This window comes from Echinops telfairi, unplaced genomic scaffold (assembly GCF_000313985.2).
Source record: "Echinops telfairi isolate 266 unplaced genomic scaffold, ASM31398v2 ScPeMD7_7461;HRSCAF=8499, whole genome shotgun sequence".
NCBI lineage: Eukaryota > Metazoa > Chordata > Mammalia > Afrosoricida > Tenrecidae > Echinops > Echinops telfairi.
Genome location: NW_022111361.1, coordinates 2,690,579 through 2,713,774, shown reverse-complemented (window position 1 = coordinate 2,713,774; position 23,196 = coordinate 2,690,579). Strand labels below are relative to the sequence as shown.

The window sequence follows — 23,196 nt, the reverse complement described above, 5'->3', positions numbered from 1 at the left end:
CTGAAAGGAGTGTTTCACAAAGCAGAGATCATGAAAAGGAGTCGCACACCCATTTGCATGAATTAGCAAACCCTGGAGAGTGTCTGCAATGTCTTGCAAGTGCTGACCAGAAATGGAGTCCCCGGCTTCCCTGGGACATCAATATGCACCCAGCGAGCCAAGTGACACCCACGAACCTTTCCAGCCAGTGCGGAGAGATCATCGCCTCCAATGATCTGCATCTCATCCGTGGACTGGTCATTCTAAAAAAAGAAGAAGAAAGAAAGGAAAACAAGAGGATGAAGATTTTTTTTTTACTGTACAAGAAAACCTTTAGAGCTTTTGCCTGTCTGCCCAGTGAGTGGCTTGATTGCGCCTTGCAAATACAACCCAAATAGCCAATGCAGATCCACGGTTGCCTAGGGTTACCGGGAAGAAGGCTTTCTAATGAATAGCTGTGGGGGATGGGGGTGGTGTGTGGAGGAATAGGGAGACTGTGCCTGGAGGGGAAAAGAGGGCAAAGCAACCTACTTTTGGAGCCCAGCCCTTTGGAAGGTGGCTGAGCCTATCCTGAAGCAGATGGATTGGGAGAAGATGCTCAGTCACACTCCTAGATCTCACTAGGGTCTCTGATCGCCAGGAGCAGACCAAAGACTGATCAACTCTGCCAACCAGCCCTTGGGAGATCCCTACGGCGGGGAGCAATGTGATCCAGAAGATTCTGGCTCCCAGAGAGACCAGAGGTCCTCTGTGGTCCAGGCCATTGGTGGTCCAGTCCCTCATTGGATGGATGGAGGCGGCAAATATAACAAGCCAGCGAGCAGGGGTGTCTGCAGCCCTCTGTTCTTGGCAGCACAGATGGCCAGGCCTCGGGAGCTCCCTACAGCTCCAGGAAAACAAGGCCTCAAAGCAGAGTTACAATTATTTCCTCTTAAATCCCTTTAGAAGTGAGGCTTATTGTGCTCACAATGCTCCTATGGTGTTAATTTCTCCCACCCTAATTAAACTTCACCCCAAGCAAACAGATAACCCAGACTGTTACATTGAGAACATCACCATAGGATAACCTGGAGGCAAAACAGGAAACAGGCTGGCCAGTGTGCTTTTTATGTGCTTGCCAGCCTCCCCGCAGATGCGCAGTAGGGCAATTGAAGACAATGCCTGGAGCAAAGAACCACAGTCATTAACTTCATGGGTGAACAGGAAGCTCTGTAAGATTGCAAGCCTTTCACCTAAGTAGCACCTTGAGGGGCAGGAAGGCGATCAAGGCAGAATGTAGGACACACCGAGCCAAGAAAGGCCCTGGGTTGCTTTGCCTGCTCAGCACCTTCTTCCCTGACTGCAGCAAGGTGGGGAGTACCCTGCCTACGGCTCAGGTGGCGTCAGACCTCACCCCCGTGTCTCCGGTACATGCCGCCTTACACTGCCCAGCTGCCTACCAGGGATTACTGGCTGGAGAGTCAGTGCTGACTCACTGCGACTCTACGTGTGTCAGTAGAATTGTACCCCGCAGGGTTTTCAATGGCTGATTTTTCAGAAGGAAATCGCCCGGGGCCACTGGGTAGACAACCCTCTAACTTTCCGATTGGGAGCTGAGCGCCTTCACCACCGCGCTGCTGCAACTATTTAAGGAAGGCATTTCTTTAGGGATGTTCTTGGGTTGTTTGAATCAGATTCTGAAGGTTGAGACTGAGAGAGTTTTTATATCTAGACATACTGCTTTATTTCTAGACTTTGTCATGGACCTGGTCATAGGGGAAAAGGAAAAAAGCGAACAGGCCCATGACAGTCCACACCAGTGAAGCATCTTTTGTCTTTGTTCTGTTAGGTAGCTAGAGCAGGGACCAGGTGTGTCTACTGAGCATGTTCCAAATTCAGGTCTTTTCCCCCTCTCCCCCCAGTTAGGGGGCGGCACATCCAGACTGGTCCAATCTAGGCCAGGTGGTCTTAATTCAGCCAATGGGGTCAACCAGCACTGTTGGCCACGCCCCCAGCAGAAGGCCCCCCAAAAGGCATGAACTGGCCTGGTCTCTCACTGGCCTCAGGTGGGGCCCTGTGTTCAGTTACTGTGACGCCTGAAACCTAGCCTTTATAAAAACCCACTCGGATCACAAACTAGGCTTCGGCGTGAATTCTTTCTTGTGGGAAGCCAAGAATCAAGGTGTTTCCCACCCAAGGACTCCACAGTTCTGTCCACTTCTGTAGAGCATTTATTCCCTACCACAGGAGTGGACACAGGGGAAGGCAAAGGCAGTAAGTAGCTAACATTGCTTAAGACCTTTTGTCTTGAATGGTACTCACTAATTGAGATACAACTAATCATTTCCTTACAGGAATGGATTTTGAAAGGAGAAGAATCAGAGACCATTCAGAATTCACTGCCTTTTTTTTTTTTTTTTTTAACTGTTTCTGAACCAGCACATACAAGCGTCAAAAGTGGGTTAGGACCTTGGAAAAATGTCAGAAAACATTTTCTCTGTCCGTTCTAGAAGTACTGAGACATAGATGTTAACACAGGGAGAATTTCTGGATATTAGGGCCATTATGTTGTTCATAGCATTAGAAAAAAATGTCAACATCCCAGACGACTATGGTGTATAGAACTGGATACAACTACTAAACCAGTAAGTTTATTGTAACCAATGAGATTTGTACTCTGACGGATCAGAGTTAAATTTCAGAATAATTCAACACTTATCATTTCCATTTTACAATTTAAAAACAAACACAAATAACAGCAAGGTTAACTAATGTGCTTGAAATCACACAATTAATTATTTGCATATATTATTTAAGAAGACCTTACTTATCCCAAAGGACCTCTGGTAGCAGTGGGTAAGCGTTGAATTGCTAACCACAAGGTTGTTGGTTCAAACCCATCTGCAACTCTGAGGGAGAAAGATGAGACTGTCTCTTCCTGTAAAAATGTACAGCCTCAGAAACCCTACGTATGGTTGCTGTGAGTAGGATTTGATTTGATGGCAGGTAGTCAGGTTAGTTTGGCTTACTTATTCCAAGTGAATCAATAAAGCTTTAATGTTTGTCTTTTAACCCATCTGGAATTTAAATCTTCCAAGTATATTCCCAGGATCCCTAGTGGCACCATGGTTGAGCACTTGGTTACGGACATTAAAACTGGTGGTTCCAATCCACCGGCTGCTCTTCAGAGGGAAGATGCGTCCATGTCCTCCATAAAGATCACACCCGTGGGAGCTGTGTGTGGTGGAATCCACGCAATGGCCATGGGTTTGGTTGGAGGTGTTAAGTATCGTTTTTAAATTGTTTCATTTTCCCTAGTGGTTCGCCAGCAGCAGTCCGGTGCTTAACCACCACCCAGGGACTCCGTGGTATTCATGGTAGGTATTAGTCATTTCGGGCCACTCCTCCGTCCTCCTCTGGTAAACTGGAGTCTAGAGCCTCCCTGGTTGAATGACTCCAGAGAATAAACCTTTGTCTCCTGCTGAGGGGAGGAAGGGAATGGGGTTCCAGCTTCTCCGCTTATAGGTTCGTAACTGGCCTTGCTGTTTTCGCCCAGTTTATGCTGTTCTCCACCTTCTAAGAACCCGGTGAGTCTCATGTCTGGGCTTTTGAGGAATTCTCTGGCACGACTCCAGTGCTTCTCCTCGACATCTCCCACTGTAGCCTTAGAGTCTCTCTGTTTTGCTGAATCACTACTCCTCCCTCATCACGATCCTTCTAAAAGCAGTTGACATCCCTTGTCCCGGGCCCATTTAAGCTTTCTAAAGGAATTATTTTCTTCCACCCAGTTTATTTCTGTCTTCTCGCTTCAGGAGGGAATGGCATTCATTGTATGGATCCAACCCACGGTGTTTCACCGTGGTATTTTTATAATGCTAAACCATCCTTACCCTAAGACTGGGCTATTACTATTTTTAACCTTTAGGATTGGTCCAATGGTATGTTTTAGACACCACTGGTTTTGATTGGATAGGATTTTATATGGGGCTGCCCACTTATGTTCATAAGAGAGATCGGTCTATTAATGGTCTTTGACCATCTTTGTTGACTTTAAAGGTGAAATCGTATCAGCTTTGTAAATTGAGCTAGGAGATTATTCAACCTTTTCTCTGTACTCTAGAAGAGTTTATACGTGGGTTGAATTCTCCTTGTCTATGATTCAGTGGAATTAGAATAACCAAAAAAAGGCAAAATAAAACTCATCTCAAGTCAGACTAGAACTGCTCCTTAGGGCTTCCCAAACTGGCTCTTTATGGGAGCAGAAAGCCTCACCTTTCTCCCACAGAATTGGGATAGCTATTACAGGTGAGCAACGGTACAGATGAGGAAACTGAGGCATTAAGAATTTAAATAACGTGTCCCAAGAGGCCTTGCTCAGGAGTGAAGGAACTAGTTCAATCTCAGATTGCTTGATGACATACTAGTCTAGGGTCCCCCTCTCCACCCCCTGAAGCACAAGGTCCATTGTAGAAGGTAACATGATTGGAGGGGTGTGTGCGGGGTGTTCCTGGTTGTCCTGGGAATGTACACTACGCAGGCTGAAGATGATTCAGAGAATTAATATATTACCGTGTTTCCCTGAAAGTAAGACATCCCCCGAAAATAAGACCTACACACAGTTTTGCCTCTCACTGAAATATAAGGCATCCCCCCGAAAATAAGACCTTCCCGAAAATAAGGCCCCCGAAGCTACCGTAACTCTGGACTCTGGACTGTAGCCGCACAGCTCACTGTTGGCCGCAGCGCAGCTGGAGCAGACAGGAAATAGGAGGGCTCTTTAAATAAAACAATAAACAATAAATGTGTTCTGTATTCTTCTTCATGGAAAAATAAGATATCCCCTGAAAATAAGACCTAGCGCATCTTTGGGAGCAAAAATTAATATAAGACAGCGTCTTATTTTAGGGGAAACAGGGTAGTAGAAGCAGAGAGAGGCCTCGTGGGTTTATTCACATGGTAAAGTACATCTCTGACACTCAGTCCAGGTCATCTTTGTAAGAAAACGTTTGGAAGTGATTCGTTTAGATAAGCTGGTCTCCAGTGACTGAACAGAGCACAGCCGGGCAGCTCAGCAGGCATGGCGGTTCCCCACAGGGAGAATTTGGACGGCTTGGTAATTCATAAGCAAGGAAGAATAAATATCCTGTCCTTCTGAGGAACCAGAGGAGGAAAAGCGAGGACAGCAAGCAAAGGCACCACTGTCTCGGCCACGAAGCGAGAGCGGCTTCAGCTTTCTCCATGTTCTCAGCTTCTGCAGGTGGCTAGACCTTGTTCTTTCCCTCCTTATCCTTCCTCTGTTATCCCCCTGTGTTCAGAGACCTTGTTAGTAAGTAATCTTACCAAAATAGGAAGGGGTGCAAAGCAACTGTGGCAGTTACATCATTCAACTTGCGAAGGGGTGTCGTCTAGCCTGTCAATCAGGTTGCAGCTTGATGAGCTCATTTGGAGGCGCTAAGGAGATAAATAGCTCCCTGGAGGCAGAATGCAGGCTCTCTGCTTTGTCTTTCTGATGACAAGACACATGGACCTATGATTGAACCTGGAGCTGGAGGAGCCTCCTGGAGACCCACGCAAGTGCTGAGATACTTACACTGCCACTGGATCCACAAGACCTTCCACCATCTGGTCTGTGATCTTCCTGCATTTGGTGTCATTATATGTGTTGCGTGAGTCTGAAGAGGAATTATAGATTGGTATTGGACATGTGGGCTAATATTGGACTTATGGACTTGATCTGGACGGGGCTGGGATGTTTTCTCAATATTCAATTGTTCTTGTATATAAAGCTCATTCTTATACACATATGAATGTCCATGAATTTGTTTCTCCAGTCTACCCAGACTACACACACTTTGAGGGCTACGATGCGCCTGATGCCCGCCTTGGTCTTTTCAATGGCGTTGTGTGCATGTGGAAAGGTGGGCAATGAAAAGGAAAGCAGAAGAATCGATGCATTCAGATCGCGTGGGAGAACACCACTGAGCATACAGCCGACTGCCAAAAGAATGGACAAGCCACAGCTGGGATATTCCTCAGACGGGAGGACCTAGACTCACTCACGCTGCACGCGCCACTGGGAACGGTCAACTGCTAGGGAAAGACATCCTGCTCGCTCAAGGGGAGGGCCCACAAAAACTAAGGGGATGCTTCACAAGACGGAAGGACACAAGAGCCACAAGAGTGGCCTTACAGCAGGAAAGATCAGCAAGGTGGTGCAGGCCCAGGCAACGTCGCGCTCGGTCCTTCATCAGGTCCCCATGAGTGGGAGAAAGCTGGATGGCAACTACCAGCAACAGGGTCTCTGCACCGTTTACCTTTCATCCTAAGAAACTCGCCTAACGAACATCTGTGAGTGACACTCTGCCAGTCCGCTCAGTACATTATGAACACGTGTGTACCGTGGGCTTTCTGACTAGCCTTCCCCATTGGGCATGTGGGGAAGAAGGACAGATGTCCTTCAATTGCCATCTGACTGCACTCTGAATTGTGCTTGGAGGCATGGTTAAAATCAAACTCATTGTGGCTTCTCAGTGACTCTCATCCTCAGCATCCATTGTCAGTAGAGCCCTTAAATGGGGATTACTTCTCTCATTCTAATTTATTGCCTTTGCCCATTTTTTTTCCAATAGAAGCCTCCTAAAGATCATGCTCTGATTCATGTTTACATGAATTAGCCTTAGTCAGGTCCTTGTTGGTAATTCTATAGAACCACTTAGTAGGCATTAAAGTGAGGCGCCCTGGTAGTCTAGTGGTTATGCATTGGGCTGCTCACCACTAAGGTCAGCAGTTCAACATCACCAGTTGGCTCCATAGGCGATAGATAAGGCTTTTTGGGGAAACATTATGGTTTCAGAAACCCACAGGGGCAGTTCTACCCTGCCCTATGTTACTATAAGTAGGAACTGACTTGATGGCAGTGAGTTTGGTTTTGGTTTGAGAGCAAGGGGCTAACCTTGTTGAAACTGCTTTACTAGGTGGTGGTATAAGATCTGGGGCAGACTGTGAAATGTCTAGGTTCCTGATCTACTTCTAGGCCCCCCTGCAGTCTTACCTTGGAGACCATGAGGTACTCTAATTTGAACACATCTGTACCACTTATGAACACCATGTGTTAGTCTAGGTAGACTAGAGAAACAAATTCATAGACACTCATATGTATATCAGAAAAAGCTTTATAAACAAGAGCAATTGAATATTGAGAAAACGTCCAAGCCCAGTCCAGATCAAGTCCAATATTAGCCCATGTCTGATATCAATCTATAAAGTCCTCTTCAGATTCACAAAATACATGCAAGGGCGCTGAATGCAGGAAGATCACAGGCCAGTGCGTTGGAATTCTTGTGGATCCAATGGTGTTGTAAGCATCTCAGCATTGGCAGGTGTCTCTCCATGGCTTCCCCAGCTCCAGAGGTCTGGTTGCATCACGGTAGGTCCATGTGGCTTCTGCAGCTCCCAGGGCATAGCACCAGCCATGTGTCTTGTCCCAGGGAGTCAGCATAGAGAAAGAAGTGTCTCCTGCCTCTAAGGAGGCAAATATAGGAGTTCCCAGAATTCTCAGGTGAAGGCCATGCCCACACAGAGGCCCCATTGGTTATTAACCAATTGACAGACTAGATTCCACCCCTTCACTCTTAATCCTCTCCAGTCCCAAATCGACACCAGATGATGTAACTACCACACACCACCACTTGCTTGTCAGCTTGTCCTACGCTGGGGGCTTGTGTGTTTCCATGACATTGAAGGTGATGTCTTTTGTATTTCAAATACAAGTCACCCAAGGTCAGAAGATTTCAGCAACGCCCCCAGATGAAGACAAATCAAGAAGAAAGAACGGGTGATCTACTTCTAAAAATTAGTCAATGAAACCCCTATGGATCACAATAGGATTGTATCCAATATAGTGGTGAAAGATGAGCTTTCTAGGTTGGAAGGCTCAGCACAAGGACCACAGCAATGAACTCAAACACACTCGTGATCCTGGAGACGTGCCGGCTGCAGGACCAGGGATCTTTTAGTTCGGTTGTGCATGCGCAGCTGACTCAAGGACAATGAACAAGTGTGTGAACAAATAGTCTTGACCAAGACACCAGTCCAATTTGTAGGAAAGTCAAAAGGTTTTATGAATATTCATGGTTCCCAATGACCTGGGACACATGTCAACACGGATGATATTCCGCTGCAGGACCTTGGAGCCCCCCAGGGCATTGCCTGCTACTTCATTCATCCACGGCTTCACTCACTGTAGGTCATGCCATTCCAGGTATGTCGAATGACCAGCTTGCTACCTTTCTTCACCAGGTGAACTCTTTTATTTTTAAATTTTTTCATAAATCATTTTATTGGGGGCTCTCACAGCTCTTATAACAGTCCATACATCATTTGTATCAAGCACATTTGTACATATGTTGCCATCATCCTTTCCAAAAGATTTTCTTTCTACTTGAGTCCTTAGTATCAGCTCTTCTTTTTCCTTCCCTCCCCCACCCTCCACCGTCGTGAACCCTTGATAAATTGTAAATTATTATTATTTTCCTATTTTACACCATCTGCTGTCTCCCGTTCCAAGGAGACCTCTCTTTTCCTAGACTGGGTTCAGGCATCATCTCGTCCAGGCAGCTTTCCTAGCTTATAAACCTCTGTGTGCACCTGCATGTGAACAACCTGTGTGTTAGCAAGCTGACTAATTTTCTGTGACGCTAAGCACTGCCACTGGAGTGAAAACTACTGTGCAGGCGCCTATTTGTTTGGCTCTTGTGCGCCCAGAACAAGGCGTCGTGGCATTCGGCATGTGCTGGGCTGCAGTGAACAGCTGAGTGTCCACGTGAGCTCCATTTTGGATGGTGAGCGCCCGGTCCACTTAAGACAATAGTCTTCTCTAGTAGCAGTCGGTTTCTTTGGCGCTAAATTCTTTCTCTGGTGCTCCAGACCCAATGGAGCTTACTGCCCAACGGGAAACAACGAGGAATGAGAACAAATACACGTGGGAAAACACCTGTCAAGCTCCATTGAGAGGGGCCGAAATGAAGCTAACTTGATGAACTAGGGAGCTAGGAAGCCTGGCAGCTATAAGGCTGATGGAGCCCCGTCACAGCTAGATGTCTGCATTGCCATTACTAGTATCTTAGGGTCTCTGCAGCCTCAGTGATTTCAAAATCATAAATGCCAAATACACGTGAATGCTGAACCCTTAAAAAGATGAAAGTAAGCGTTTCAAGGCATTTTCAGACCAGTCATTTCCTGACTTTGGTGGGCCTTGTTTTGTAAACTTGATGTGACTTCCTCCAAAGATAGAAAGGTTTTCTGTTATGACAATGGCTGATTACGCGATTGTGATTGGCGTGCTACTCCATCCAGTCTCCACGAGAGGCGCGGGTTACTCCTAGAGTCATCCCCACCTAACAGGGAAAAGGACTGTTCCTTACGAGAAAGAAAGGGATGTCGGTTGGAAAAAGGACCCAATGACACGAGAGGTTATAGGCCAACAGGCAAGGGTCTCAAACAGCTTTACCATCAGACCGAGATCACTGTCAGCATGATTATACTCCTGGAACTTGATACCTGGTCAGCTGACCCTCCTTTGGCCCCAACCTGAACTTGTTTCAGGTGCAAGCATGTCTTGCTTTTCATACTGATGATGGGCTTTTCTTTCTTACTCATTATTTGTGTTTTTAATCTTTGTATCATCATTTTATCCTTACCACTTTGTTTCATTGGGTTTTCCAGTTTGTGGAGCACAGGAGGTACTGTAGATGCATAGAGATAATCACTGAGGCAAGGGGAGGGAGGAGTGGGGGCGGGTGGGAGATAGGGAGACTGAAGGGTTTGGGGGAGCAAGCAATGTATGCTAGCAGGGGGGCGGGAGCACTAGAACTGATTGTGATTACACAACTAATTTGAAAAGCAATTTAACCATGAGAAAAAGAAAATGTTCTAAAATTGATTGGGGGTAATGATTGCATAACTCTTCTTGATATGATTGAACTATTGAATGGTATGATATGTGCGTTATGTGCCAATAAAATTGCCCAAAAAAACCCCTGCAACAACAATAAAACTGCTATAAGCCAATAGGAATAATGAAGGATTGTCCAAAACAAACAAACAAAGGCGGGAAGAGAAAATAAAGAGATGGAGAAGGCCTTTCCTTCAATTGCATTACTATGCAGAGACCCCAGTGAAGAGCAAGTGCCGTTTACAAAGACAGTGATCTTGCGTTACAGGAACTTTGTTTGAAACCTTGTGACAGGATGTCCTTCTGTTGGAACTCTGGCTTGGGCCCGCTGCTTCGGTTCAGGTTCTGTTTCATATCATGGAGCTCGGTGACAAACAAGTCGGACAGCTTGGGGCAGGACAACCTCTTAGAACCCTGCTTCAGGCCTGTTGCTGTGGTTTCAGCGAGATGTTTGCAGAGTGACAGACAAACGGATGCTCCGGATGCCTAGCAATGGGGTGCTGGAGCTCCGAGGCCAGACTTGGGGGCAGCCAGGGTCTGTTATTTCACCCACATCACCTGCACCTTGTTGACTTAGATGCAGCTATTTGATGACCTTTGTCTCTTGCTGATGTTCCTTCAACCCAGTTTATCCATCTTTCTATCACACCACTGTCCGTAAAAACCTAACTGTCCCTCAACATCCAAATCAAGATGCACTCTCATGATAAAATACCACAGAACCCCCAGCCCATTAGCCCCACAGGCTGGCGCGGACTTCCACGGCAGTTAGCCGCATCAATGCAGCCTTGGTCCACTAGCACTCTCCAGTCATGGTGCGTGCACCATTTTCCTTATAGTTCTGAAAACAATGAGGATTATTATTGTTAGTTGCCAGTGAATCTGATTCTAACTCAGTGCAGGCAGCAGGATCAAACTCTCTCTGGTCCTGCGCCATCCTCACAAACGTTCCTATACTTAAGCCCACTGTTGCAGTCCCTGTGTCAATCCATCGCTGTGAGGGTCTTCCTCGTTCTCAATGACCGCCCCCCACACCCCATGAGGTCCTCCTCTAGGGACTGGCCCTCCCTGGTAACATAGCCAAGTGCGTGAGACGAAGTCTTGCCATCCGCGATTCTGCGGAGCATTCTGGCTGCATTGGTTCCAAGGGAGAGCGATTTGTGCTTCGGGCAGGCCGTGGTACGTGCAGTATTTTTTGCCAGCACGAGTCGCAGGCAGCCACTCTTCCTCGTCTTTCTTACTCATTATTCAGCTTTCGCCTGCATGAGGAGATTGAAAATGCTTTGGCGTGGGTAAAGTACACCTTAGTCCTCAAAGGCACCTCTTGGCTTCTTTTGTCCCCAATACTCTAAAGAGGCCATTTGTTCAATGTATTACATTCTCTAATTTCTTTTTTCAAAATAGTCTTATTGACACAAACAATCCAATCCAGAAGTTCAATCATGTTAAAAAGAGTCATACAATCATCTGCACAATTTTAGAACATTTTCTTCTTTCTTGCAATTATTGTTATCAGCACCCCATGACTCCCCAACTTCCATGTTTTCCGGTATATGAAATTCTTTAACTTCTTGACTGCTGCTTCCGTGGCAGTTGATCATGCAATCAAGTGAAATGACTCACCGTGGCCACCGTTTTGTGACTCACCGTGGCCACCGTTTTGGTCCCTCTCAGGGAGGGTTTGGCTGGTTTTCCCTGACTCTCCCTTCACCATGTCCCCCTCTAGCAATTGCTCTTTCCTGAGGTGAGGTGTCCAAAGGAAACAAGACAGACTCTTGCCATCGTCATTTCTAAGGAACGACATCTGGTTGCTTTCCTCCAAGACCCACAATGAGTCCCTGGGAAATGTATACTGGATTGGATTTTCTCTTGTTAGAAGGGGAGGGGCCTGGGTGACTGAATTAACGGCAAGGTCAGCCTAAGCACCAGGAGTGTCACTTATCATTCAGATTATCTGTACTTCCTTTGATTTAATCATGCAAGTAAGTCCCCAGCTGGTCATACAACTAAAGTTTACCAGTCTGTGCAGAGGAAGCGAGAGGAGAGTATGATTTCCTATGTAAGCCACCCATATATCTTTACATCTTGGCATAACTATAATGTAACATAATTAGCATACATATATCATTTCATGTGAGTTACATATGGCTTTGTGACCCAACACAACCTAGTTTTAAAATAGGGAATGCTTTCCAGATTAGACACAATGACGTGGGGGGGCGGGGGGCGGGGGGGAGAAAGAATATGAGTACAATCAGTCATAACAATAACTGACTGTACAAATAGCTCCCAGGGACACGCCGGCAAACTCATTTGCTCTCTCACTTAACTTCATCTGGAAAATGGAGACAACCTGTTTCCCGGCTTCTCGGAGCTCATGTAAGGAGCAAGCAGAATGCCAACACACACAAACATTGGGAAGAGTTTAACAAATTCTGTGAAGTCACCCGCGATAGCTTTCAGCAAAATAGACAGCCAGAGGAGAAAGGCCATGTGGGTGGAGTCTACGGACAGCAAAAAGACTTGGGGTGGGGGTCGTCTATCAAATGCTTCATCTTCCATTATTATTCCTTAGATTGGCGGTCTCTGCTCAGACGGCTCCTGCACCTAATGAGATGTGAACGGGGAGGTCAGGGAGCAGTTCACGGCCACCTTTCATTCTCCTGGATAAGGCACGATGGTTTATGTGATGAAGGCATGTTGATTGGCAGTGCAGGCCTGCAGATTCCTTCGGCATTAAGTCATGTCTTCACAACTGGGTGGGGCGCTGAGTGACTACATTTCCCCTTTTCCTCTGGAGGCCAGGGCTTGGAAGTCGCTGAACACTTCATGCCCAATGAGTTGGGTGGTCTTGGGAAAACGCTGTGTAAACAGCATGGCTCATCTCAAAGTAGCACACAACACTGCACATCTGCCCTTCCACATTACACAAACAGAATCTGGACTTCATTAATGGGCCTGAAAGAATAAATGCTTCTCTAATAAATGTTTTTATAATCGCAGTGAAAAGGAAGTTCCAGGACACCGAAGGAAATGAGATTCTCCTGTGCTGGTCTCATCTGTTGGCGGACGCCTGGGAGAGAGAGAAGGAAGTAGGGAGCAGCGACGTCTGACTAAGAAAGATTGTGGCTTGCTTCTCCAAGTGGGGACTCTGGGGGTGGTGCAAGAAGCTAACAGTGCTCTAGGTGCCCGAAAGTACGGAGGCTCAAGTCCACCCGAGGGGGCCAATCTATGTTCAAACACCGGTCCCTGAAAATGCTATGGTGCTCAGTTCTGCTCGGACACACCCAGGGCGTGCCCTGAGCTGGAATCAACCAGCGGCAACTAGTTTCTTTCAGGAGGAGAAGGGGAAGGTTCCTTACAAAGGCTGACCCACACTGCCCTAGGCTGGATTTCCAAAGGAGGAACGCAAAGCCATCTGGGGAAGCTGGTCTTTGCTCTGTGCTTTGGGCGGGGATGATTCCTCGGTGAGATACTCCACGGAGGCTCCAGACCCACAGCTCCAGTGTTCGGAAAGTCAGGCTTGTTTCCGTGGTTTGGTTCTAACAAAGGCCAAAGGCCAGTGCCTCAGGAACATGCCCTTGGGCTGTCTGGTTTTGGGAGCCAGATCTTATTAGCTACCCCTCTCCCTGCCAAGGTGGATGAGCACAGGAGCATTGGTATTTCTGAAAGCCATCACCTGGACTTCGCTCTGAGGTGTCTCTGTCTGGAGCCGAACCTCCTACATTTTGGTCAGTTGCCAAGGACTTGCTGAATGCTTCACCGTTTGCACCACACACGGACCCCGTTAGAGATGTAAACTGAGCGGACCAGCTTCCAGGAAGGACCAAGACTCGGCAGTGGGTTAAGGCCAGAAGCAGGATGTGTGTAGAACTGAAAGGAGCTCCAGGTGACAACGCTGAGCTAACCTTTTCCTCTGTGAAAATGGGGGTCCTGCCCTGGTCCTAGGAGGCCTGGAGCTCGGGAACATCATTGGCACAGCCACTGGCTGGGATAGGCAGGTTTACTGTGCCAACCTGGCCAGTAGGAACATGTGGAATTAAGCAGGTCACAGTTTGATTAAGGGGCAAAGAGATAAATGGCTCTGCACGGCTGTGTTAGACAGGGTTCTCTAGAGAGAGGAAACCAAATTGCTGATAATTTAATATATTTATTTATAAAGATAATTAGATATATAACAAGGAATGAACTGTTAAATCATATACAGTTAAATATATAATACAAGAAAGAAACAGTTAAATAATAAAGCCACTACAAATGGCTCAATTCAACTCACTGCCGTGAGAGAGTTGTGAGAGACTAGCAGTCCTTCCAGTCCAATCTGCTGCCAGATCTTCCTCTATTTATAGAGAGAGCTAGGCTATGTCAGCACAGCAGCCAATCAGAAGGCAGGTCACCAACTGCCAGTCCCCAGCTCCAGCGATCTCTTAAAGGGACCTCAACTTACAGCGACACAGTCCATAGGCTAGGCGTCCCACAGGTAGTGTAGCCTTTAAATTGAGGCACAGGACAAGCAAGGCAGCCGCACACTGGTCCGATGATCAAAGAGCGAGAGACAAGAAAGGCGAGACTCACCAAGGCATTTATCTCTCTGCCCTTCAGTTAATCCCACTTGTGTTTATCGGCCAGGCTGGCACAATAAACTATTTCAACAGGCCACCCTCCTCTCCTGCTCGCTCGTGATCAGAGCGTGCTGGAGCGTATTGGAGCGTACGTGCTGCTACTGTAGCAGGTTATCTGCCTCAACCTGTGAGCTACACTACCTGTGGGCCAGGCCACTCAATGGATTGTGTTGCTAGAGCTTGAGGCTTCTTTGAAACCTGCTTCATCCGGCTGCTGGTGCATGCATCACTTTGAGCTTGAGGCTGGTGGATTCTGTCACCTTGCATTGCTTGCATTTGATATCCCATCCAGGCCTGCTTCGCTAAACTCCTGACCACTGACTGTTGGTGACCCACCCTGCTGCTCACTGCCTATGGGCAGACTCTGCTTGCCTTGGCCCAGGGAGGACTTGGCTGTCTGCTTCCTTGACCTTGGATCCGGCAGCCCATGTGAGTTGAAGGACTTCCAGTATATCAACGGTTCCATGGACATGAGTTGAACTGAACTCTCTGTACTGCTGTGTGGACTAATTAGCTGTTACATTCCTTCTCGCTGTATAAACCAATCCATATGTACATAAAATCACAAGTGTCCTGGTTTCATTTCTCTAGAGAGCCCTGCCTAACACATTCTCACAAGAGGCGTGCACCTAGTAAAGTCTCCCTGCTGAGCCTAGGAGAGGCGTCTCAGGCTGACACAGGACAGGCAGGGAATGGAGTGGGGAATGCTGTGCGGGAGGTTGTAGCACACACTGCAGACTGATTTGCGGACACACAGGAGGCCCCTCAGAAACCGGGCAGGTGGGGAAAGGTCCGCTCCCATGAAACCTACTTTTGTGGATACTCACAAACCAAACAGAGCCAGCTTTGGTTTCACCGTCTGTTAGTGCCCAAGGAGGGACCCGGTGGCTCAGTGGTTTAAGCGCTCCACCGATAACCCACAGGTCAGCCCTTTCACCCTCCAGCTGCCTCACAGAACACGAGGCTGTCTGCCTCTGTGAAGGTGCCAGCTTGGGAACGCAATGGAGCAACTCTACTCCGTCCTGTAGGGTCACCGTAAATTGGAACGGACTCGATGGCAGTGGGTTGTAATGTCAAAGGTGACAGTCATTAGAAAATGATGCTTGTGTTTTAGAAATGTTAGGTATTTAGTGGGAAAAAAAATCTCTTCTTTGGCTGTGTGAGGTTTCTAAGTGGTGTAAAGAGTTAACTCACTGAGCTGCTGACCCAAAGTTTCTAGCTGCAAGTTCACCCAGAAGAACCCCAGAAGAAAGGCCTGGCCATCCAACTACTTCAGAAAAAGAAAACTGACCTTTGGGAAACCCTATGGAGCACAGTGTCACCCTGAAACCCACGGAACCCCATGAGTAGGGGCTGAGCCAGTGGTTGCTTTCATTTTGTAGAACTGATTTGCTGGTCTCCATATCTGGTCTCCATATCCTTCACACGAGCGCTTCCAGGACACTGTTTCCTAAGGTTGCATTTCATTTGTTAACTTAAAAAAAAAAGGATGAGCATGCTCTCTGAGGTCCTAGCTTTAACATTTCACTTTGCGGTTACTTTTGTTTCTTCCCAAGACAGAGTAGTCAAGACCAGATTTATTCTCTTCCTCAAAGGAGGGAGGGAGGCTAGATGTTAGAAAGAGTAGTTTTCAAGATAAGAGAAGCCAAGGGACAAAAGATAGCAATCTCTGAGAGCGGGAACCCAGAGGGGAAGCCCGGGGATGGCGGCAGCTTATTGTCTTGGTAGGGTTTTCAGGCTGTGCCTTAGTGAAGGAGAATGCAAGTTCAAAGGAGTGGAGGGCATGGAGCTGAGGGTATTGGAGGCCCAGGAGGGTAAGGCCTTCAGACACAGAGCCCCGGGGGGAAGGTCCCTGCACACAAAGAAGGTTCAGCACATCAGCAACTGCGTGGAGGGAAACTAGCTGAGGCTGGGAGAGAGCAAGGGAGAGGACTGCCCAGAGCCGGGCCCCTCACACACAGGGCCGGTTCCCACCAGCCAGCACGGGCACTTTCACCAGTCAAAGGGTGTTGGGTAGGATATGGACTTGGGAACTTCCTGCCTCGGTCGTGACGAATAATTAGTCCAAACAGTGCTCTGGACCCACTTCACAACCACAAAGCAAGACCGGCAAGGATCAAACTGCTTTCAAGTACGCTAACTGCTTCCCACCCAAAGGGTCAACGAAAAAGAAACAAACAAAAAGGCTGAAGAGAATGATAGGAATAAAGTCCACTGGACAAACAGGTAAAACCTACAACGTTTGATATCTAACTCTATCTAGCAGCCACGATCAAAAGGGACCCAGAATGGAGAGAGCTGTAGAACGCGAAACCAGGGCTTAGGAAGAGTGATTAGAACCGGACTCCGGATATTCTGAAGTGAAGTAGGGACATGGGGAAATGGAAATGTCTGAGATGGTGGGCAGACTTCTAAGAGGTTCTCCAAGAGCCCTGCCCCCAGGTGGGAGCACACATGCTGTGCAAGCCCCTCCCATGAATGGACTGTCAACTGGATGGAACTTCGCTCCCGTGGCTGTTACCTTGTACAGCAGGGGCAATGTTTCAAAGAGACTTGAGGTCCCCACTCAGTTGATTGTGAGCAAATCAAAAGGGGATTATCCAAGTGGCCCTGACAATTCAGGTTAGCGATTAGGAGGGGGGGACTTTAAAAACAACAACAACAACCAAGCAGCAGCAGCACACATAATCTAGCTGGATTTGGAAGCACGCTGGAACACCATGTTGAATTGCCGTGGCAAGGGATGTGGGAAGCCACCAGGAGCTGAGAGCCAGCACCTGGCTGACACAAACAATGTAGGGCTCCCAGCCCCACCACCCCAGAGACATGATTCAGCCAACAACCTGAAGGATCTTAGCAGGCATGTTTCCTGAATGGGGCATATGCTATGAGGATGCAGCCACTGACAACCTGATCCTAACAGAGGACGCAGACACACTGGCCAGCCCCCTGCCCTGCAGACTATCAGATTATAATACATGCGTGTGGCTTTAAGTTGTGAGATTGATGGCGATTTGTCACGTAGCAACAGAAAAGTATATAATTGGACATGATTAATGGCATTTTAGGTGTTGCAGAAGAAATGATTAATAGACTTGATGTCAATACTCCAAGTATCCAAAGAGGGATAAAAAAAGCATTAAAATTATATATGAATTATCTATTATATTGCATATGTAAATTATATATAATTATATATATATATCACGAGTGATCTGTGGGACAACTTCAAGATGTGGCTTACAAGACACGTAATTTGCGTCCCTGAAAAGTGGGGGTAGGGGACAAAACTATTTAAAGACATAACAGCTGGAAAGTGTCCAAATTTGATGGAGAGTATGAACTTATAGATCCAAGAAGCTCAACAAAACTCAAACACCAGCAAGATGAGAAAACTAAACCTAGGGACACAATTACCGATTGGGGTAAAGGCCTGGTTCGAAGCAACACAAGCAAGAAGAAAGTGGGACAGGACACCTTGAAGGCAGAGAACGGTCGCCAACCCCGAATTCCACACCCAGCAAGTGTATCCCTCCCAACAGGTGGAAAAGAGGATGGCTTCAGAGACACACACATGCAACAACGCGCCACCAGCAGAACGGCACCACCAAATGTGCTCAAAGCAGACCTTCAGGCAGGAGAAAAATGATACCCGAAGGAAATAGGGAACAATCCTACAGATGACATGTCAACATAAAAGATTTCTTCTTTTTAAATTATACCAAACCTGTAATATTAGAATGGCTTTAGAATTACAGCAAAGTTGCAGAGTTTCTACAAAGAGCTCCTGCACCTTCCTGACCAGTTTCTCCTAGGGTAGCATCTTATAGAACTAGGGTAGGTTTGTAACAACTGAGGAAGCAACATCGGTGCATTTACAGTCACTAAGCTCTGAAGACACCTTGACTTTCACTCAAGGTCCTTTTCTGTTCCAGAACATCCCCCTCCCACCCCAGGACACGGCCACCACATTGCTTTTACTCATCATGCATCCTTCACCTCCTCTGATGTGTTTGTCCGGGTAGACTAGAGAAACAAATCCAGGGAGACTCATATGTGTAGAAGAAAGAGCTATTAAGAATAATTGTATATGAAGAAAACATCCCAGCCCAGTCCAGATCAAGTCCATACATCCGATATTAATCCCAGTCTATAAATTCTTCTTCAGACTCAGACAACACATGCAATGAAGCTGAATGCAGGAAGATCACAGGCCAGTGGGTGGAAAGTCTTGTGGATCCAGTAGCGGTGGAAGCATGTCAGCACTGGCATGGCTCTCCATGTGGCTCCTCCAGCTCTAGGGTTCTGGCTGCCATCAGGATAGCTCCATGTGGCTTGCCAACAGGAGTGTCTCACAGGGAGACGAAGCAGAGAGAGTGTATCTGGCCTCCAGTGAGCTATTTTATCTCCTTTGCGCCTCCAAACGAGGTCATCAAGCTGGGCCTGATTGACAGGCCAGAACCCATCCCTTTGCAAGTTGACAGTAGACTATGTAACTGCCACATCTGGTCTGCAGCAGTTTCTCGGACGTTTCTTGTCTTGTTGACTTTGACAGTTTTGAGAAATGCTGGCCAGGTATGTTGTAGAATGTTCTTCACTCTGGGTTTTTCTGATATTGTCCCCAAGGTTTGACTATTTGGGATTTGAGGAGAGTGGTCATGTTGGTACAGTAGCATTCCTCTTATGTCATAGCAACATGAGTCATCACGGGTGATAGTAACATTGGTCACCCAACCCAGCCAGTGTTCATCGGTTTCTTCACGGTAAAGCTGCTCTCCCTCACCCCTCCTTCCACGCTGGGCTCTTTGGAAACAAGCTGCTAAATAAACACAGTGCACAGTCGAACTAACACCCGAGCTCACTGCCGTGAAATGATTCTAACATGTAGTGACCCTATAGGACAGCGTGGAACAGCTCCTTAGGGGTTTCTGAGATTGTAAATCTCTATATAATTAGGCAGCCTCATTTGTCTCCTTGGACCAGGAAGTGAATTTGACTATTGGCCTTGCAGCTAGCAGCCTGGCACTTACCCCCCTGCAGCACCCAGGGTTCCTTAGCAATGCTCAGAGGGTGGAGGATTAAGCTTCCCTTCCTGAGTCAGAGGACTACACACAGAAACTATTAGGGATTCTTAGAAACCTTATTTGTGCAAATATGAATGTGCACAAAGGAACGAGCTGCCCCTGGTATAGCAATTACATGGGACAATATAAAAGAATGTGCTATTCAAATCTCTTTAATAGAACATGATCTGTTGGAACAAAAATAGGGAGCCCGCTTTGGAATGCTTACGTAAAATATATGAGAGAGACAGCATAAGGTGTAGGAGGAGAGAAATCAAACTTCTTTAAAACTATAAAATCTGTTTTATTTTTGCTGCCGTTGAAAATACACTCTGGAGACTGCACATCAATCCAACTATTTCACGTACCAATCAATGGCATTCAGCATATTCTAAATTGTACAACCGTTTTCATCCTCGTTTGTAAGTTGTTCTTCCTCCATTAATATAACTGCTCCCCTCTGCTTCCTAGAGAACATTCTGATGTGCTGTTGTCCACTTGATGCCAACAGACAGCTCTTTAAAAGCACAACATGCTTAGGGCCGTCCTTCCTTACGAATGTAGCTGGTAATGTTTGGCTACAGGAATCCTGGTGTCCCCAGCGGCGAAGAGTTTGCTTACTAACTGAAAGGTACCATTTTCCAGCTGCTCCAGAGGAGGTAGCTGTGGCCATCGGCTATGGTCAAGATTATACCCTTGAAAAGGCTGTAGGGCAGTTCTACTGTCTTATAGGATTCCCAGGAATTGACACTGCTTCTACAGCAACGGGTTTGGTTTGGGGTTTACTGTTTGAATACAATTTAAGGGGATATGTTGGTTTAGAGAATTAATGATGATCTCAGGGCAGTAATTTCGAGGATTCTTTCAGCCTGCGTGGCTCTAGGAATTGTGGATTCCATGAGAATTTGAAGGTCTGTGGAGCACTACTATTTTAAGGATCTGATGCTGTAACTCAGTGGTTCTCAACCTTCCTCATGCCGACACCCTTTCGTATAGTTCCTCATGTGGTGGTGACCCCTAACCATAAAATTATTTTTGTCGCTACGTTATCACTGTCATTTTCCTATTGTGATGAATAAGGCGACCCCTGTGAAAGGGTCGAACGACCTGTGGGTTGAGAACTGCTGCTCTGACTCTAAGGGTCGATGGTATCACTTCAAGGTAGATGGTGTAAAAGCTGTTTCTATAAACCATACAGCAATGGCTTCATTAACAAAATCAAGTTACAGCTCGTAAATTAACGAGATAAAATGGCACCACAAAACATACAAACTCAGAAGAAGGCAGAAAACAGGAACAGGTAGGGAAAGAATACACAGGGCGATTAGAAAACTGTACAAGCCGTATGGAAAACTGTAGGGAACATCCTCCAACAAATTCAAATCGAAGCCCTGAGCCCAGCAATCTCTACTCAGTATGACCCGCAAAGAGTAAAGAACAAAACACCAAGGCTTCGACGCGTACCCATGTTTATCGCCTCACTATCCGCCATAACACAAGTTGGAAAGAACCAAAGTGCTCACCTGTGGAGGAAGAGATCAATAAACGTTGGGCATACACACAATGGAGTAGCGGAACAACGGCAAAACTGTCAAACAGCTCAAGAAATGGATGAATGTGGAAGATACTGTGCTCAACAAAGTTAGACAACCGCATAGACAAATACAAAACGAGACCACTGTGGAAAAAGAATCCGGAAAAAATTGTTTTCCACACCCAAAGAAGCAGACTTTGATGATTAAGGGAAGGCCTGGGGGAGGGAGGAAGAAAAGGAAGGAAGGAAGGAGAAAATAAGTAAATGTAAAAAATAAACCAATAGCAGGATGACAGAATTGAACTTCACTGTGTCCATAAATGTAAGTTAATATAAACAGTCTCAACGCCCAGCGGTTCCCATCAGACAAAAACAGCAACTCTCAAGCAGATGCTGTCCTCCAGGTGCCAACTTTCCATTTTAAAGGCATGGATTGGTTTTTAAAATTGATATGACTTCGGTATTCACTAAGGAAGAAGCCCTTAGTGACGCAGCAGTTAAACACGTGACTGTGTGGCATTTAAGTTCTTGTCTGTGAAGTAAAAGGTCAGTGGTTCGAATCTACAAGTGGCTCTGTGTGGGGAGGGGGAAGATGGGGCACCCCGTCCCGTAAAGGTTACAGCACTGGAAACCCTATGGGGCAGTTCTACTGGGCCACTGTGAGTTGGGATGCACTCAATGTCACACAACAGCTAGTTCAATGCCAAACCTCAGGCTTGGATGGCCGTGGAGAACCCAGAACTCCTGTACACTACTGGTGGGAGCATGATGCCGTAGAGCCACTATGTGAAAACAGTTGAGAAGGTTCTTTAAAAATGACATAAACAAGTGCTATCCAATCCAGCCGTCGCACCCAGAGAAAGGCAAGTCTATGTTCACACAAAAAGACCTGTTTGTAGATGTTGATCGGGGCTGCCTCATTCAAACAGCGCTGGGAAGCAGAAACGCCTTTTCCTGGTAACTGAATGACTGATTCCCACAGAACTGCTAGCCAAGGGTCTGGGCCCGCAGGTGCCTTATCAGTGTTAGCTGAGTAGCCCTTTGAAAATACGATTTAGCACCATGTTTATGTATTTGAAAAATGTAAAACAATTTTTAAAAGGAGGTTTAATTTATAGTGTACATTTTACACTCTCTTGCAGCCAGAAATTCTAGGGTCTTAACTCTTGATCTCATTTCTAGCACGGATACTAATAAACGTTAACGGAAAGCCTCAACACTCTTTCAGATGGGCCTATTAGACCCAATTCAGGTCACCAGTTTTCTTATTAAATTGTTTCTTATGCAAATGTCTGCTTCCCATCATAATACTTACCACCACTATTGTCTAAGGAGCCCATGGGGCATAGTGGGCTGCTAACCACAAGGTCAGCAGTTCAAACCCCCTTGAAAGATGAGATTTTTGGCTCCCCTGAAGCTGTACAGCTTCAGAAACCCACAGGGGCAGTTCCACCCTGGCCTATAGTGTCACTGTGAGTCAGAATACACTCAGCAACAACAGTGAGTTTGCTTGGTTTGATCTGGTATCTGCACAACCCACTCTGATTCTCATCTGCAAAGACTGTTTTGCAGATTACTTTTGCACCCAAACTATTACTTTTGCACCCAAAGTAAACATGAATCATCTCTCTTTTATCTTATGATAAATGCCACTGAGACCAATAAGGTGCTATCTCTGTGGTCCTGGGCTTATCTGCCTCTCATGTACACCTAACCCATGGTTGATTTAAAAACAAATTGCTGTCCCACATAAACGTACCAGTTCACAGGAGGAAAGGCCCTTCAGGAGGGGAGGCTGTTTGGCTCACTAGGGAACTGACATTTCCGAGTTGATTAAAGCGTGAATTGTTTCTGGAGCCTTCCTGAATGCAACGCTGCCCATTCCTGCGCCATGCTCACCAGCGTTGTCAGGGCGAACCCGTTCTCGCAGTCACTGGGTCACTCCATCTCACTGAAGGGCTTCGTCTGTTAAGGTGGCCATCTACCTTTCCAAGCAGGAGCAGTATCACTCATTGCCCTCAAGCTGATTCCGACCCATAGCGACCTTCGAGAGTCTCCTGAGGCTTA

General features: G+C 46.7%; 1 protein-coding gene across 1 annotated transcript in view; it reads right to left on the bottom strand.

Annotated features, from left to right (window-relative positions):
* The window catches only part of PRTFDC1 (phosphoribosyl transferase domain containing 1), a 104,969-nt gene that overhangs the window by 21,140 nt on the left and 60,633 nt on the right, over positions 1-23,196 (bottom strand). Inside the window, exon 5 of the mRNA XM_045300222.1 lies at positions 177-242. Coding sequence (XP_045156157.1) covers positions 177-242 — 66 coding nt within the window. The remainder of the gene's footprint in view (positions 1-176; positions 243-23,196) is intronic.